This window comes from Xyrauchen texanus, chromosome 7 (assembly GCF_025860055.1).
Source record: "Xyrauchen texanus isolate HMW12.3.18 chromosome 7, RBS_HiC_50CHRs, whole genome shotgun sequence".
In the NCBI taxonomy this organism is placed as follows: Eukaryota; Metazoa; Chordata; class Actinopteri; order Cypriniformes; family Catostomidae; genus Xyrauchen; species Xyrauchen texanus.
In genome coordinates, this window is record NC_068282.1 from 41,448,641 (window position 1) to 41,466,685 (window position 18,045).

The 18,045-nt window shown below is 37.7% G+C and overlaps 1 protein-coding gene across 1 annotated transcript; it reads left to right on the forward strand.

Annotated features, from left to right (window-relative positions):
• The first annotated feature begins 844 nt into the window (after positions 1-844).
• Positions 845-17,781, forward strand: LOC127646649 (5-hydroxytryptamine receptor 2A-like). The gene is made up of 3 exons (XM_052130438.1): positions 845-1,220; positions 8,665-8,865; positions 16,976-17,781. The coding sequence occupies exons 1-3, from the start codon at positions 845-847 to the stop codon at positions 17,779-17,781; spliced, it is 1,383 nt and encodes a 460-aa protein (XP_051986398.1).
• The last annotated feature ends 264 nt before the right edge of the window (positions 17,782-18,045 follow it).

Consider the following 18,045-nt stretch of genomic DNA (forward strand, 5'->3'; position numbering starts at 1 on the left):
GCTATGCTTTCTGGAGAGAGCTCAAACAGTCTGATTTTAGAGACTGATTCTGGAGAGAATTATCTTGAGAGAGAGAGAGAGAGAGAGAGAGGAAGAGAGGGAGATAGGATGGTGAATTGTTGAAAGGAGAAGAGAAAGGATGAATGTAATTGGACAGTGTTGGGTTGATACGAGAGCCACACATCATTAGCAGTTCATTCTCCAGCTCTAGAGTTCACCGTCCTCTGGTCACTGGAAGTGTGATATGAAAACAGGAAAACCCTCCCAGATTTAGCGGTAATGTATATTAACAAAACATAAACTGAGAATTTGTTTGGTGCAGCTTGATGTTCTGGCACTGCTGAATCTGTCTAGCTTTTCTTTGAACCCACTACAAAGTGTAGTCTGAGCATTTTGGTTGCATGCTTAATGCGTTCACAGGGAATTAAGGAAAAGCAGGGTGTTTTGTCTATAATATTGCTTGTTTATACATGTGTTTGTGTGTTTACATGATGTTTTGTTTAATCCAGGACATGCACGCAAGAATAGAGCATAAATGTGTTCCAGCCTGTCCTCTCTTTTCTCATTCTCTCGCTCTCTTTCTCTCATTGTACATGCAGCAGCAAAGTTGTCTCGTCTATCCTGAGTCATAATCCATCTGCTCAGTGGAGCTTTGAAGATTCATGTACAACCATCCACGAGGGTGTGGAAAACAGGACAGAGGCTCTTGATGGTTACTGTGAACATGCTGTTGATTTCAAACTGGAATATCTTGGACTGCAGTTTTGGAGTGCCATGGAACGCATCCTATGGACTGTCGTTTGCCTGAATTAATAAATGTCACTCTTGCAAAAATTGTCCTTTAATGGCCTTGAATGGGATGACTGCTGAATTCAGATCCTCAGGGATATCATCTGAGATTTCGACAGAAGAAAACGCTGAACGTTGGCTCATGGAGCAGAAGTTTTATTTGGTCAATAACTCAATGGTTTGCAATGGAAGTGAAGACAGAAATAGGTCATACTCTTTGACGTCTATGGCTGTCCAGAAAAACTGGGTTGCATTATTGATTTCACTGGTCATTATTATTACAGTGGCAGGTAACATCCTGGTCATAATGGCAGTGAGCTTGGAGAGGAAGTTACAGAATGCCACCAACTACTTCTTAAGGTCTTTAGCAATTACAGACATGCTTCTTGGTATTCTTGTAATGCCAGTAGCCATGGTGACAATCCTCTATGGTGAGTTTGTTTACATTTGAACATATGTATTTGCACATGTTTGATATTCAACAACAGTTTGAAGCTATTTTGGGGAAGAGAGAGCTTATTCACTTTCAGAATATTCAAAGTCCATCAGAGTATCTATGAACAGCATCATGTTGATTACCACAGAAAACTATTTCAACTCATCCCTCTGTAAAAACTGTAGATATTTCGTTTGTTTTAGCTTTAACTAGCTTTAAAATTTGGCGAGGTGAAACACGACAGCTACAGCCTTCAATGCAGGGCTTTTGTAACAAATTGCCTGTTGTGAGAAATGTGAGGGCTATGATACTTTTCTGTAATATAAATTTATAGATATATTTTAAAATGGTTGTCTATGTAAACATGCAGAAGGACGTATCTTGTGCTGTTTTTCTCGTTTTTAAGGTGGCCTTAAGACGGTCAAGTTTAAAACATTTAAAATGCATCTCAAGACTAACTCAATCTGCACCATTATGTTGCACTCCAGCTGCAATTGTCCAGATGATTTTGAACATAATAATGCATCCTAGTGATTCAGACAACTCATCGACTTGTCAATTATGAAAACATGTCAATTTCCAGACCCCTAGTAAAAAATAAGTACAAATTGGTTTTACAATAATGCACTTACAATGGAAGTCAATAGTGCAAGGAATTGCCATTTACCCTGTTTACACCTGGTATTACGATGCAACTTGGGTGATCAGATCACATTTGGTCAGGTGAGAAACATCGCTATTTACACCTGGTTGCAAAATATGTTTCCTGTGACCTGTTCAGATTTTGAGTTGGAGAGTCGTGACGATTTCATGACGATGTACATCAATCACTATGTCAATATTTTACTGCATGCCATTAAAGTGCAACAAAGTCAGAATCGACAAAGAAAGCACAGAAAAATGGTGCTCTGCTTTTCCTGAATGCACCTAAAATTTAATCTAAGAACTAATGCAACATTTCTAGAAAAAATATGTTATTTTAGTGAGTTTCCTGTATAAACCTGAGCTTCAGACATTTGTGCTTATCTGTCTTGCTGCATGTTGATATCAGATGTAATTAAGATGATCCGTGAAGTTCTCTTGCTTGTGAATGTATCCGCTTTTTCAAATTTTCTGATCAGATGGTTATTTACTTTTAAAGCTGCTCACAACTGGCAAAGTTTAAACTAATTAAGTTTAACCCAGCAGTTCGTTGACAGGTGAGGGCGTACTGCTTTGGCCACCAATTGCAATGGTTCAAATTTCGGTAAGCACAGACTGATTTTAGCTAAAGAACTTTCGATCTACTGTCACCAAATTCAGAATGAGATCAGTCTGTTTACATACAGGAATTACATAACCAGAAGTTAATCTGCCTAGAAAAGTAGTCCCACTGCTAAAAGATCCATTTTCCCAACTTAACAGCTAAAAAAAAAAAAACGTTAATGAAAGAATTAATACAAGTGCTTTAACGAAAATGGAATGCCTTGCCCCATACACTTCCAATGCAAGTGTGTAACTATAAATGCCATTTTTATTTGTTTTTACGAACTGAAAGACGAGTCAAATTAATGTTTGTGTTAATCGACAGCATCTGTGGCATGCTAATGATTACCACAGACAATAATTTTGACTTGTCTTATTGAGGTAATCTACAGCATGCTACAGATGCTGTTGATAGAACTTGTTTTGAGCATGCAAAATTCCTTTAAACAACCCAAGTTGAGCCTGGGGTCGAGGATGTTATTTGAGGGATGTTATTTGAGCTGCTGTACATCATATATTGTTAAAAACATTTGTCAGTATTCCCATTCTCGGAAATAAAACATTTATGTGTATGTTTTAATTTCTCTTCAAATGTTATTCCAGGTAAAATGTGTGATATACTATTTAATTTCATTTATAATATTTGTACCCCCAGAAAATATATAATTATTTATAATGAATAATTAGGCCTCCATGCATTTTACTGGAAGGTGATTTATTTCAGTGCATAATGAGTGCATGTTTGTCCGTCTGGTGTGTCTTATTAGCCTGCATGCATTCACACATGGGGAGAGAAATCCCTCTTCCTCATCCTTCCAGCACTTTAATGAGTTTATTTAATGATTAATTATGCCGTAATGATGCTTTCCTTTGGTGTGTGAGTGAGCAGCAAAATTGGGATGCTTCCTGGTTCCAGGAGAGGCATGTGTTTTTTGACAACTTGCCCTCATTTAATGACCTACGCAAACATGTGATTCCTTTTAACCACAATTAAACCATGTTTTGCCCATGCTTTACTTTTAGTATTTTACCACAAATACTATTCTTTAATGTCACAGGGGAAAATGAAAAGACACATCTAGATGCTTTTAACACATCTGCGCTGCTCTCACACTTTAGTTTTGAATGCCACAAACACAAGTGGAGTGATACAAACAATAAAGTGTCTGAGTGCTACTGTTCTGAGACATCAGCACTCTTGGAATGACTCTCGTCCAATCAGATTCGAGGACCGGAACTAACTGTTGTATAAAACAAAATAATCATTAAAGTAATTCATATATTACAAAAATAAGCAGGATGCGTTCTTGCATTCAAAGACCGTTGGACAGAGCACAACTCTCATTGCAGGGGTCACGGGGTGCGTTTATCAAAGTCTCAAACAGCATTTAACTCGACACAGTGTCCTAAGAGTGCAGCGTTGATGCGCAAGGCATTGAAAACCTTGGAAACCTGACACAATCACAGTGAGACTGCAAAAAGTCAGAGCCAACAAAAATAGTGCTTAATGTGGATTTTGTACTTGCAATTTTCACACATTGTTTTCTCTGAGCATAACCTGCATGTCACAGGACAGATTATATTCTAATAGACCTGAACTCAATTTTAGCTATTTTCCTTTACACAACAGAATTATAATCTAAATCTATCCTCCAGCTTTTTAGTCTTGGGGAAATGGAACTGTAGCTATTTGACCCTAACATCTTATTTGCCCACTGAAACAACTTATTCCCACATCTATGATGTAATGCTATTTTGTAACTGGATGAGAGTAATTGAATGTATACACCGATCCAGTGGCGGGCCGTGCATTTAAAGTCTAGGTCTTCAGTGTGATTCATGTTGGTGTTACGCTTTTCGCTCTTGAATTACATACATCACTTAAAGCATGATTGCGTCACTCAAGGCCAGCTAGAAGGCCTTCAACGGGACATATCCTAAAGATCACACCCACCAAGAATAAATCAATCAATCTGATTGGTTGATGAATCTGACAAACTGATTTTAGTTGCTCATTAATATGCAATGTTGAAGGATTCTGTGGAAATTCTGAAGACCTGAGAGGGTGGAGCTCAAACTCATGCACTGCTTCGGGCATGCGATTTGTGAAACAGCTGTCACACTTTGCTTGTAAGCATCAAGGAATTAATTCTGATACAATAAACTTTTAGATTTTCTAAAAGATTAATTAAGAGTGGAAAGCGATTAAAAATACATAGGAATAAGGTGATTGAGAATGAAAGGATGACATTTTTTTATTTATTTGGCATATTAGGGCAGCAGAGAAGGCTTTACTGGCCCTGAGAAATCGCCACTGCACCGATCAGTCACAACATTAAAACCACCTGCCTAATATTGTGTAGGTCCCCATCGAGCCGCCAAAAAAGCGCCAGCCTATTCTTCTTGGTCATCCGAGTTACCGTAGACTTTGTCAGTTCGAACCAGTCTGGCCATTCTCTGTTGACCTCTATCATCAACAAGGCATTTATGTCCACAGAACTGCTGCTCACTGGATGTTTTTTGTTTTTGGCACCATTCTGAGTAAATTCTAGAGACTGTTGTGTGCGAAAATCCCAGGAGATCAGCAGTTACAGAAATACTCAAACCAGCCCATCTGGCACCAACAATCATGACACGCTCCTAATCACTGAGATCAAATTGTTTCCCCATTCTGATGGTTAATGTGAACATTAACTGAAGCTCCTGACCCCTATCTGCATGATGTTATGCACTACACTGCTGCCACATGGATGATAGTTGGTGCCAGACAGGCTGGTTTGAGTATTTCTGTAACTGCTGATCTCCTGGGATTTTCGCTCACAACAGTCCCTAGAATTTATTCATACTGTGCCTTTTTGACCCGGGTTTGATTCCATGTTTGTCACACTCTTTTCCCCATTACGTTACCTGTCTCCTCTCTTAATATTTTCTTTAATACTACTAAGAAGGGGGCCTGGGTAGCTCAGCGAGTAAAGATTCTGACTACCACCCCTGGAGTCACGAGTTTGAATACAGGGTGTGCTGAGTGACTCCAGCCAGGTCTCCTAAGCAACCGGTTGCTAGGGAGGGTAGAGTCACATGGGGTAACCGCCTCATGGTCACTAGATTGTGGTTCGCTCTTGGTGGGGCACGTGGCGAGTTGTGTGTGGATGCTGCAGAGAATAGTGCGAAGCCTCTACATGCGCTATGCGTCCGTGGTAATGCGCTCAACAAGCCACGTGATAAGATGCATGGATTGATGGTCTCAGACATGGAGGCAACTGAGATTCGTCCTCCGCCACCCGGATTGAGTCACTATGCCACCATGAGGACTTGGAGAGCATTTAGAATTCCAAATTGGGGAGAAAAATATATATCATAAAAATAAATATATACTACATTAATACATAAAAATATAACCATTTACTATAGTAATATTGTAGTTTTTTTGGTTTTACTACATTAATATAGTATTTTGTGGTTACTATGATTGTACTTCAAAATACCATGGTTATACTATTGTTACTGTAGTAAAACCATGGTTAATTTTCATAAAGGAAGGTTAAGGTTAGTTTAAGGGGTAGGTGTTGGTGTAGTGTGCCTGGGGGACTCTAAATAAATAATTTTAAATATTATTTAATAATTAATTAGGGGCGCAAATAGTATCTACCACAATTTGCAAACATCATCTAACATTATTTGTACTAGGGTTGGGGTGCAAAAAATATTTGCCACTATTTGCACTGGGGTGTGTAAATAGCTACCTTTTATTTGCGCCAGGGTGCAAATAGAATCTGCCATAATTTAATCATGGTTTGGTCACTACAATCTGATTCTTTGAGTCATGTGGATTGTTGAAGCGTGCTATTATTTTCCTAAGTGATTAAACTGGCACAGGCAACCCAACATAAACCAAATTACTGAGTACACTTTTAAATATAAGCATTAGTATGATGATTGCCTAGGTAAGCACTGCTAACAATGTGCCATAAACTGGCAGAACATTAGTATGTGTCAGCAATTCTTACATATTCAGCTTGATCTCATGAAAAAGTGACTATGGTGACATATTTGCTAAATTATATTTCATGGTTCATTTCATGTTTTGGGTTAGGTTAGTAAGTTACTAAAAAATTGTAATCCATTACAAATTACTAACTATTTCTCTAAAATCGTAAGTAGATAACTTTACTAATTACTTCATTGAAAAAGTAATCACATTATTAATTACTTTACTTTTAAATTACTTCCTAAAACACTTTTCCACACAACAAAATCACAATAATATCTATATTTCTACATACACTTCATACGTCATATACTCAGCATAATCGTAATCAGATTATAAGTAGGGATGAACCGGTACCGATACTGGTATCGGAATCGGGTCCGATACCACACTCATGTACTTGTAATCGTACTCGTAAAAATGCCATGATACCAAAAACCGGTACCATCTTACGTATAAATGTCATTACGTAAACATTCAGTGCACAGATTAAAATAACATCATGTCCTAATATAATATAAATCCATAATTTAACAGAAAAATCTGTGATTTAATTATAAATAGGTTGTTTGCACATGCAGCTTTTTAAATGCGAGTGCTTGTGAATGTGTGGAGCCGGTGTTGTGCAGGCAGAGACACACAGTGTTCATACCTTTAGAGATCCTTGGCTTATACACAGAAACACTATTATGAGCATTGCATGTTCTGTTTGTTGCAGATGATAGAAGGCAGAGTGCTAATTCACTTTTTAGCAAAAGAAATATACAGAATACATATTTATTTATTTATATAGTTGCCTTTTTCAGTTTAATAATTACTGTGATTAACGTAGCGACCACCTTTTCCGTATTGGGAATCTGCCATGATTACGTCAGAGCTCCTTGGTATAACAACACAAACACTTAAAAAAAAATAATGCTTCTCCAAAATAAAAGCTCAGTTTAAATGAAAACATTTAGACAGAAATTGATCACTACCATATAGTTATGTAATATTCACTGTTATACTACTAGTACTACTACTACTACTAATAATAATAAATCAATAGTTACCGTGTTATATTTAAGCAATCTCTCACATCTGGTGATGCTCTTCTATGCAGCACTTTAACTGCATTAAGGATTGTGCTGTGAGGTTCTGTATAAAATCACTTCATTTTATAAAAACAATAACATTTCATGTTGAATATTAATTGTTATACTTTCATTTGATAAAAGTTTTAATAAATGTATTAATTGAAACACAATTTTGAAGAAAAATTTTTAATAAACGGCTGATATTAAGAAACAAATAGTTATGCGGACTTGGTATTGGCGAGTAGTAAAAACAATTATCGGTACTCCTACTCATTCTAGGGTATCGGAACATCCCTAATTATAAGAATTTAAAATGTAATGCATTACACTATATTTTTTGTAAAAAAGTAATTTGATTACAGTAATTAATTACTTTGTAATTGGATTACACCTAACACTTTTCATTTCACATTTCGTGCAAGTTCTGAGGTGAAACATCCAATGTGTGGTGCCAAAAGTAAATTAAATGTTCTCCCAAACAGATGAGGTTAAGGTTCTATTGAGTTTTAAATCAACAAAACCAACATTCCTACCCTAAACTCAACAGACAGTGTCATAAAAGCAAATTTGAGATGAAAAGCGTAATTGCTGAAGCAACCACGTCATTTTGTGGTTCGTTTATGGCCCTTTTGGCTTTTTAGAACTCGTATCCCGGTCCTTTACATTGCAAGTGCAACACTCTGTCAGCTGAGCCTTACAAGTCATACACTATAGTAAACATCTTTTGATGTCATAAGATAGCATTGTGTGAGAAACAGAGTGAAAAGTGTTTATAAACTGATAATCTGCGGTTTTCCACATGATATCAGATATCGTTTGACTTGACTTGTAAGTGAATAAAAGCCATTGTTGTTGTAGTGCCACTAATGTTTATTTTACCAGGAAACTGCCACGTTACATACAAAGAACCATATAAAAATAATTTAGCAAAAATGTAGGTATAGTTACATTCTATGAACCAAATTGCATATTACATGCTCCTGTGGTTTATTACGAATACCATTTAATAATTTCCTTGTGTTTTGTGTATATCAATAATGGTTCAATCCAAGAAATCCCTAGGCAGTGTTCTGCCCCATGAATATTTCATATGTTCTGATACACAAGTCTTTTTCTCTCTGATATGCTAGGTTACACCTGGCCACTTCCCTCTGCCCTGTGTCCGATCTGGATCTACCTGGATGTTCTCTTCTCCACTGCCTCCATCATGCACCTGTGTGCCATCTCTCTAGACCGATACATCGCCATCCGTAACCCCATCCACCACAGCCGCTCAAACTCTCTAACTAGAGCCCGTATTAAAATAATGGCAGCATGGACCATCTCTGTGGGTAAGTGGTGCTGTGGTGACTGAAGAGGTGGGCATGCAGTGAATTAATGAAGACTAATGCCGGATTCACACATACTCCGTTAGCGGGGCGTGAACAACACGTTGCATTTGGGCTTTCACATTAGCCATATCTGTTCTAAGTTCCTACGGCAACGGCGGGAAGTCACATTCACTTGTTTAACAGTGTACTTGGTTGCAGTTTTGCCAATTTAGTGACTTTGTAGCTAGATTTAGCAACTTTTTGACCCCCTTAGTGAATAAATGGGCCATCTAGCGACTAGCTAAATTTTTAGTGACTTTTTAGTCTGCTTTAATGACATTCTTCCACACTTGGCGACACAACAAAAAGAAAATCAGCTCTTTCGTGAATTATGTCTAATTTTTCTCTGTGTTCTGGCAACCGCATGACGCATTGTCGCGAAAGCCTATCATCATTGAGATTGTCCGGATGTCACTGACTTACTGATGTAGTAGCAGAAGAAATTGGATAATTGGCTAATACCATGCACCCAAACACAATGGCGTTTGGTTTTCCAACGTATCTGGGATTTCCACAACAGATACGTTGGAAAGAGCAGCAGTCGTTGTGATATCGGCCATGGTTGATGCGGAAAGAGAATTGATTTTAGAAGCCCCTTCTCCTGTCTCAGTGGATATATTGCATATTATCTCCAAAACAGATAAACGTATTGCATTATAAGGCATATAGGTCCATGTCTAAAAATTAAAAAAACTACACCGCTAACTTCCCATGGTTGCTATAGCTAGGATCATTTTGGACTTTGTCATTGTTCAATAATGCAGTTTAATTACAAAACTAACTAAATAAATAGAAATCCCCACTGTCTGAATATTTGACAAGTTCAATTAGTGATATATAAATCATTATTAGTTAAAAACGAATAGTTAAATCATTAGTTCAATTAAATTTACATATGCAAATTTAACTTTTAGCAACATTTCAGCGAGCCTTTGGCAACATCCCATGATAAATATTTGGCAACTCTTGCCAACAAACATGGTCGTGATTGGTTAAAATGTCCCTTTCAAGGCAATTCAGTCCACTCGGCGGTCATCTTTGGAATGCTCTAGGAAAGGATGGGCAGCTGTTTTATTTGTAAACAAATGACATAAAAGTACAGCTTCTATCTACTTGAATGAGGAAAGGCTGAAATTTCCAAAAAGTATAGTTTTCTACTGTACCCAGAGTTGCTGAGTTCAGCTTGAGCTGTGCAGTAACAAAAGGCTCAGCACCGAAACTCCCCACTCACTGCCGCACCTGGGATGCTTCTGGGACGCTTCACCTCGCAACTCACGCTTGCAATGTGAAGGGTGTAATCTGTTAATATAGAAACCGAAACGAAAACACGCGGCTCATACCCCTCATGAGGACATGTGAAACCAGCATAATGTGTTGTAATGTTAAAGGAATAGTACACCCAAAAATTATAATTCTTTCATCATTTACTCACCCTTATGCCGTTTCCAACTTGTATGACTTTCTTTTTTCTGTGGAACACAAAGATTTTTTGAAGGATCTCATCTGGTTGCTGCTGGTGCCTAGCTCGAGTCTGTGTTTGTAGCCTGATAGCTTTTTTTAGCATCGCTTATCTATCTGTTTTCAGCATTTAATCTTTCATCGCTGCCATTTTTCAGCATGCATTGTTTTTTTTTTTCTGCATTATTCTCTTATTGTGATTCAACTGCGTGCATTTTTCCACGTGTATCAGCTTTCTATTTTTACTGCGTGCATTTTACCATGCGCACCCATTTTCTCCTCTGTTACACGGATTATTGCATCAATCTCAAAGCCTCGCTTATCAAGCACAACCATATAGACAAACAGTTGCGTGAGGAATTCAATCGATCTCAAAGCCTCGCCGCTCAGAAACAACCAACAACAACAAACAATTGTGGTAAGTCATGGCATCCGCTCATGTTATTGATTCCTGCATTAAATGCCACGTTTAATATAGCTTCTTCCATCAGCAGTGAGGAATTTACATGTGGTAAATGTAAGGAATTAGTCAGATTGACGGAGAAAAATAATGAGTTAGAGACATGCATTCGAACACTAGTGGAGGTCAGTGAGAAAGAGAAGCTGGCAGATACTGTTTCGGATGTGGGTAGTACAGCGAGTGTGCACACACACACACACACACACACACACACACTTTGTTTCCGGCTGTAGAGCCCCTGTGGCAGGGCCTTTCGGTGATGTCTCGGCAGCATACTCGCTCAGCAAAGCAACACAACTCTCCCGTTCCTGTTAGGATTTCCAATCAATTTTCCCCTCTCAGTGATGCACCCACTGAGAATCATGTTGAAAGCTCCCTGATTATAGGAGATTCTATTGTAAGGAATGTGGAAATAGAGATTTCCCTTCTGTCACTCACTCGATGTTGTGTCGAATGTAGTGACACAAGGGGTTTTTCTTGAGATGCGCGATGTTGACAAGGCCCGCTTTCTCAACGCCCCCGTCTCCCAGCTTGGCCTCTTCTCATGACTGCACCTCCCTGGCAAATTCCCCTGAGGAAGGACCTTCTTTCCCAGGGACGGGGCACCCTCTGGCATCTGTGCCCAGACCTCTGGAACCTCCACCACCTGTGGTTGTAGACATGATCAACCAAGCCAGAGCTCCCTCTACCAGGCAGCTTTAATCCCTAAAGTGGTGCTTGTTCGCAAATTGGTGTTCTTCCCAGTCTGAAGACCCGCAGAGATGTGCAGTTCGGTCAGTGTTTTCATTGAGCTATGCTAATATTATTCTATTTGTATCCCTGTCTCATTCCTATCCCTGGTCACCAGAACCGGTGTGATCTTGCTCCGTTCCTGCTTGGTGTTGGACTCCTCTGCTATGTGCAGTACCGCCACTCCCTATAAGCAGACTACGCAGGTGTGTGTAGGGCACCAACTCCCTATGGGGGCACCATCTTACCCTAGGAGGGCACCAGAAAGTCCATTGGCTGCCCTTACTCGCACGTTATACATTATTCAAGGACCCGAAAGCAGTTGTGGAACACAGATGATCGCTTCACGCTCATATCATGAACTGCACATAAATAAGTAATATTGGCATTATATTCATGATGTTAGCCAGAGGGGAACTGGTCCCAAACGTGAGCCTGGTTTCTCCCAAGGTTATTTTTGTCCATTAACCAACATCTTATGGAGTTTTGTGTTCCTTGCCACAGTCTCCTTCGGCTTGCTTACTCGGGTTCTAAATACAATTATTATTTAATTATTAAAATGTATGTAAAATGTACAATCATATTTAATCAAACTACACAATGAGGACTCTAAGACTTTATAGATATTACAATTTCATTTTCTGTTAATGCATGATTCAAATAAAAATGACTTGACTTGATTTGTTTTTGTCCATACAATGCAAGTCAATGGGGTCCAAAACTTTCAACCACAAGGAAGTCTGAACAAGCTTCTTAAAATGCCAAGGAGGCTGCAGATGTCAAGATTTATAGTAAAAAAAAATCTCATGTGTCACTGTACATTTTGTTTCTCACCCAAAAGCAGTTGTATCGATTTAGAAGACATGGATCAAATTACTCAAGTCATATACATTACCTTTATGCTGCCTTTATGTCCTTTTTGGAGCTTGAACATTTTGGACCACATTGACTTGCATTGTATGGACAAAAATACATTATACATCCTTTAAAAAAAATGTGTGTTCTGCAGAAGAAAGAAAGTTATATGAGTTTGAGACAGCATAAGAGTGAGTAAATGATTACAGATTTATCATTTTTGGGTGAACTATTCTTTTAATGTTATAAAGTAACTATGTAAACCTATATTTTGAACATTACAATACATTACAAATATCAATGGTAATTTGGTTATTTGGTTTATTTCTGTACAACATGCTTTGTTATCTGTCTTCTACTAAGAATGTAAATTGAAATGATCTGATATATATAAAGAAAAAAGCACTACTGTCTGAAGCAAAAGGCACAAAGAAATTGCATTTGATATAATCAAATGTCCTATTAAGTTAAGTAAACCCTTCATTGCACAGGCCGATTAGGTACAGTTCTCGACATGCCTTTACGTAAACCAATCAAGGAATTACACCCTTCCTTTAAAAACATATAAAAATGGTACTCAGTTCAACTGCTTTGATTCAAGTTCAGCAATGCAGCAATGCTTAGCTTTCACCCTTCTCCTTCCAGCTCCACGTCTTGATCTGCTTAACATAGGGGGAAGCGTGCGTAAAGCAGATCTAGTCCGCCAAGACCAAACCTACTCAATGTCATTTACATTAATAAAATATTTTATTAACTAATCCGAGAATTGTCCAAACTGAACTCAGTTAACTTTGTCAGCATCTGCAAAGAGAACAAAAATAATGAAAGAACATTTGTTGTTGTTTTTTAAGTTTGAAGGTTGTGTATAAATGCATAAATATATTTGCATTTACTGGGAAGAATATTTAGTAAGAAGCATTATTTCCCTAGAAAATGCTCCCTTGCTGAAACCAAAAATGTGATTGGTTCTTGAAATATCCCGCCCCGTCTGAAAGGAGTTAGACTTGTCTATCTTTCCCATGTCTTCAGGTTAATGCTCCGAGCATTTAGAAAGAATCTCTATGGTTTTTTTTTTATAAAACAATCCACAACTCACTCAAAAAGTGCTTCGCCATTGCCACAGTCATTTGAAAAGTGACAAGTCAAAGTCCTTTTCACAACTGTTCTGGCAGCCTTGGTTACTTATATTTACTAATTTTTAAGTAGGCATACACTAGGGCTGTCACAATTAGGAAATTTGGCTGATAATTTATTGTCAATCAAATAATTGCGTTTATTTTTATTAATTGTCTGTTTTTGTTATACACTGTAAAACAAATCTTGTTAAATTTACGGTAGAAAACTTGCATCTGCGGTTGCCAGAAATTCACTGTAAAAAAATACGTTAACCACGCTTCAGGCTTTATGGGATGTAAATGTTATGCCTGTTTATATTATTAAATTATATAAATGTAATACTTGAACCTTCTGCAACTGTAAAAACCTGCTTTTCACTTTATAATGTATTGTTACTCACCTTAATATTTACAAAAAGACAAATGATGACATGAAGTTCATCACTAGTGGTCTTTCCAAGAGCATTTACAGACAATGTCAGTGCTCAATGTCACTCACACAAACACTAAACACCATCTGGGCACATGTGAAATTAAAATAATGCAGTAAACATTAACTAAACTACATCAAATATAACACAGAACACCCCAATGTAGATAAGTGATATTTAAAATAAGAAGAAACATAAATATTCCCATAAAATATAATGAAATGTGATGGGTAACGCTTATTGTTTTTTAACCATAATTTAACAATAATTTACCGTAAAAAGTACATTTACTCTTTTTTTAAACGTAATATCAATTTTTACCATTAATTATATAGTAAAATCATACTTGCAAACAAATGTATTTTTACAATATTGTACTGTAAAATTACATGTATTGTCTTTTTAAATATATTATAATGTTTATCCTTGTATTTGAAGGTAACTACCCATTTACCAATTATTATATATATTTTTTTACTGTAGCATTTTTACAGTCTTTTACCATTAAAATTACGGACATTTTTTACAGTGTATAAATTGTCTTATTTTTGGTGTGCTTTTTTCCGCATGTTTGCTTCATACTACTAAGTCATTTTTATTTAACTTTAAATATATAAATCAAATAATAAATAGGGAAATATGATTTCTTTGTAAGGCCTTAAAAACTTATTAATGATATGAAAAATAATGTTTTAAATATCAAAATATTTCTAAATACTTCAAATATGTCTTTCTTTTTGGTCAACTTTAGTTTTGGTCAGTTTTATATTTACACTGTTGTTTTTTGAAATCATATATTTTATATTATATATTTTTGTAAAAAATTCAATATAATGTATATATATTTGTGTGTGTATATATATATATATATATATATATATATATATATATATATACACTCACCTAAAGGATTATTAGGAACACCATACTAATACTGTGTTTGACCCCTTTCGCCTTCAGAACTGCCTTAATTCTACGTGGCATTGATTCAACAAGGTGCTGAAAGCATTCTTTAGAAATGTTGGCCCATATTGATAGGATAGCATCTTGCAGTTGATGGAGATTTGTGGGATGCACATCCAGGGCACGAAGCTCCCGTTCCACCACATCCCAAAGATGCTCTATTGGGTTGAGATCTGGTGACTGTGGGGGCCATTTTAGTACAGTGAACTCATTGTCATGTTCAAGAAACCAATTTGAAATGATTCGAGCTTTGTGACATGGTGCATTATCCTGCTGGAAGTAGCCATCAGAGGATGGGTACATGGTGGCCATAAAGGGATGGACATGGTCAGAAACAATGCTCAGGTAGGCCGTGGCATTTAAACGATGCCCAATTGGCACTAAGGGGCCTAAAGTGTGCCAAGAAAACATCCCCCACACCATTACACCACCACCACCAGCCTGCACAGTGGTAACAAGGCATGATGGATCCATGTTCTCATTCTGTTTACGCCAAATTCTGACTCTACCATCTGAATGTCTCAACAGAAATTGAGACTCATCAGACCAGGCAACATTTTTCCAGTCTTCAACTGTCCAATTTTGGTGAGCTCTTGCAAATTTTACTTCTTTTTCCTATTTGTAGTGGAGATGAGTGGTACCCGGTGGGGTCTTCTGCTGTTGTAGCCCATCCGCCTCAAGGTTGTGCGTGTTGTGGCTTCACAAATGCTTTGCTGAATACCTCGGTTGTAACGAGTGGTTATTTCAGGCAAAGTTGCTCTTCTATCGGCTTGAATCAGTCGGCCCATTCTCCTCTGACCTCTAGCATCAACAAGGCATTTTCGCCCACAGGACTGCCGCATACTGGATGTTTTCCCCTTTTCACACCATTCTTTGTAAACCCTAGAAATGGTTGTGCGTGAAAATCCCAGTAACTGAGCAGATTGTGAAATACTCAGACCGGCCCGTCTGGCACCAACAACCATGCCATGCTCAAAATTGCTTAAATCACCTTTCTTTCCCATTCTGACATTCAGTTTGGAGTTCAGGAGATTGTCTTGACCAGGACCACACCCCTAAATGCATTGAAGCAACTGCCATGTGATTGGTTGATTAGATAATTGCATTAATGAGAAATTGAACAGGTGTTCCTAATAATCCTTTAGGTGAGTGTATATATATATATATATATATATATACACACACAAATATATATACATTATATAAAAAATTTTTTTACATGTATTGTCTTTTTAAATATATTATAATGTTTACCGTATATTTTAAGGTAGCTGCCCCTTTACCATAAATATATAAATATAAATATATATATATATATATATATATATATATATATATATATATATATATATATATATATATATATATATATATATATATATATATATATATACATAATTAGATTTATCTAATATTTATTATATTATGCCATAGTAAAATATTTCTGTCCTAATTTCTTCACTTTCGCACGTTGCTCTGTTTAAACCCACGAGCCCTTCTTTGTCATGAAGCAAAACCTTTGAGATTTCGTTTCAACATTTCATCACTCCACATAGATACGGTTAGTGTGCGTCTCCGCCTCTGTGTCAATGTGTGTCATTAACACCGAATGTATGAACCAGGAAGATTTGCCATTATGATCATTTAAAGTGATACCAGAGTGCTTTGTGTTCACTATCAAAGTTTATTGCATATATACAGTATATTCGCTTAAAATTCCCCTTTTTAGGCATTCAAATGTGATTGGAATTAGAATGCCCAATAATTGCAGTTATCTCAAATAATCGCGGTTCGATCAAATAAACGCGAACAGATGGTTATTTAATTGCAACAGGCCTAGAATACACAAAATCCTTAGAAAAATACGTGGGCATACACTATATGCATTTACCACACTTCTGGCACTAGATCCTCCAAACTAAAGAGGATATTGCATTCCAACTAAATGCTGAAATGCTACACAACTGAGACTGCAATTATTATAGTTGTTTCCAAACCAAAGCACCAAGCTGTTTTTTCATTGTCTGTTTCTTTCTCATTCTGTCTCCATCTGTCTCCAGTTATCTCCATGCCTGTCCCAGTCCTCGGCCTGCATGATCACTCCAAAGTCTTCCGGAATGAAAGCTGCCAACTGACAGATGGCAATTTTGTTCTGATTGGCTCTTTCGTGGCATTCTTTATACCCCTCATCATCATGGTGGTCACATACATTCTCACCATCAGCACTCTGCAAAGCGAAGCGACTTTGTGCCTGGACCAACTCATTGTGCAGCCAAAATGGTCTTTCACAATTGGACTCTTCCCACGAGGTTCTCTGTCCTCTGAGCGACTGTTTTCCCGTTCGTCTCTTTGTCACGCCATTGATGGGGCGAGCAGAGGATCAGGCCGTCGCACCATGCAGTCCATCAGCAATGAGCAGAAGGCGTCTAAAGTGCTGGGTGTCATATTTCTACTCTTTGTGATCATGTGGTGTCCATTTTTTGTGACGAACGTGATGGCGGTCGTGTGCAGCTCAGCATGTGACGAAGATTTGGTGGGGGGACTAATGAATGTGTTTGTGTGGGTGGGTTATCTGTCGTCTGCCGTCAACCCTTTCATCTATACACTCTTCAATAAGACCTACCGCGCCGCCTTCGCCCGGTACATGCGTTGCCACTACCATGAGGAGAGGAGGCCACTACAGCTGATACTGGTCAACACCATCCCTCTTCTGGCATACAGCTCCTCCAGGTCTCCACTGAAGGTGGAGAGCTCATCAGAAGGGAGGGTGGAGGGCAGCCAGTCTCGAGGCTTCTTCAACATAGACAAGTCAAACTCTATAAATGCACAACACAAGGAAAGAGATGAAGTAGTAAGTCACGTGTAAGAGTGAAAACAGACACAAGTGTAAAGGTTATAAACTGGTTTTGCTGCAGAACTCAGAAATATTAACAAAAATCAAAGCAAATTAAATCAAATCATTAATAAACTCCATAAACAGCACTGAAATCCAATATGACAGCTACGTCAATTACATCAAAACCTCATTGGCACATGCGTGTTTCGTGACCAAATACACAACACCCAATGTACACATATTGGTTTTCAGTGCAGTTATTGGAACAGTGATGATTGCTTTAAGTAAACATGG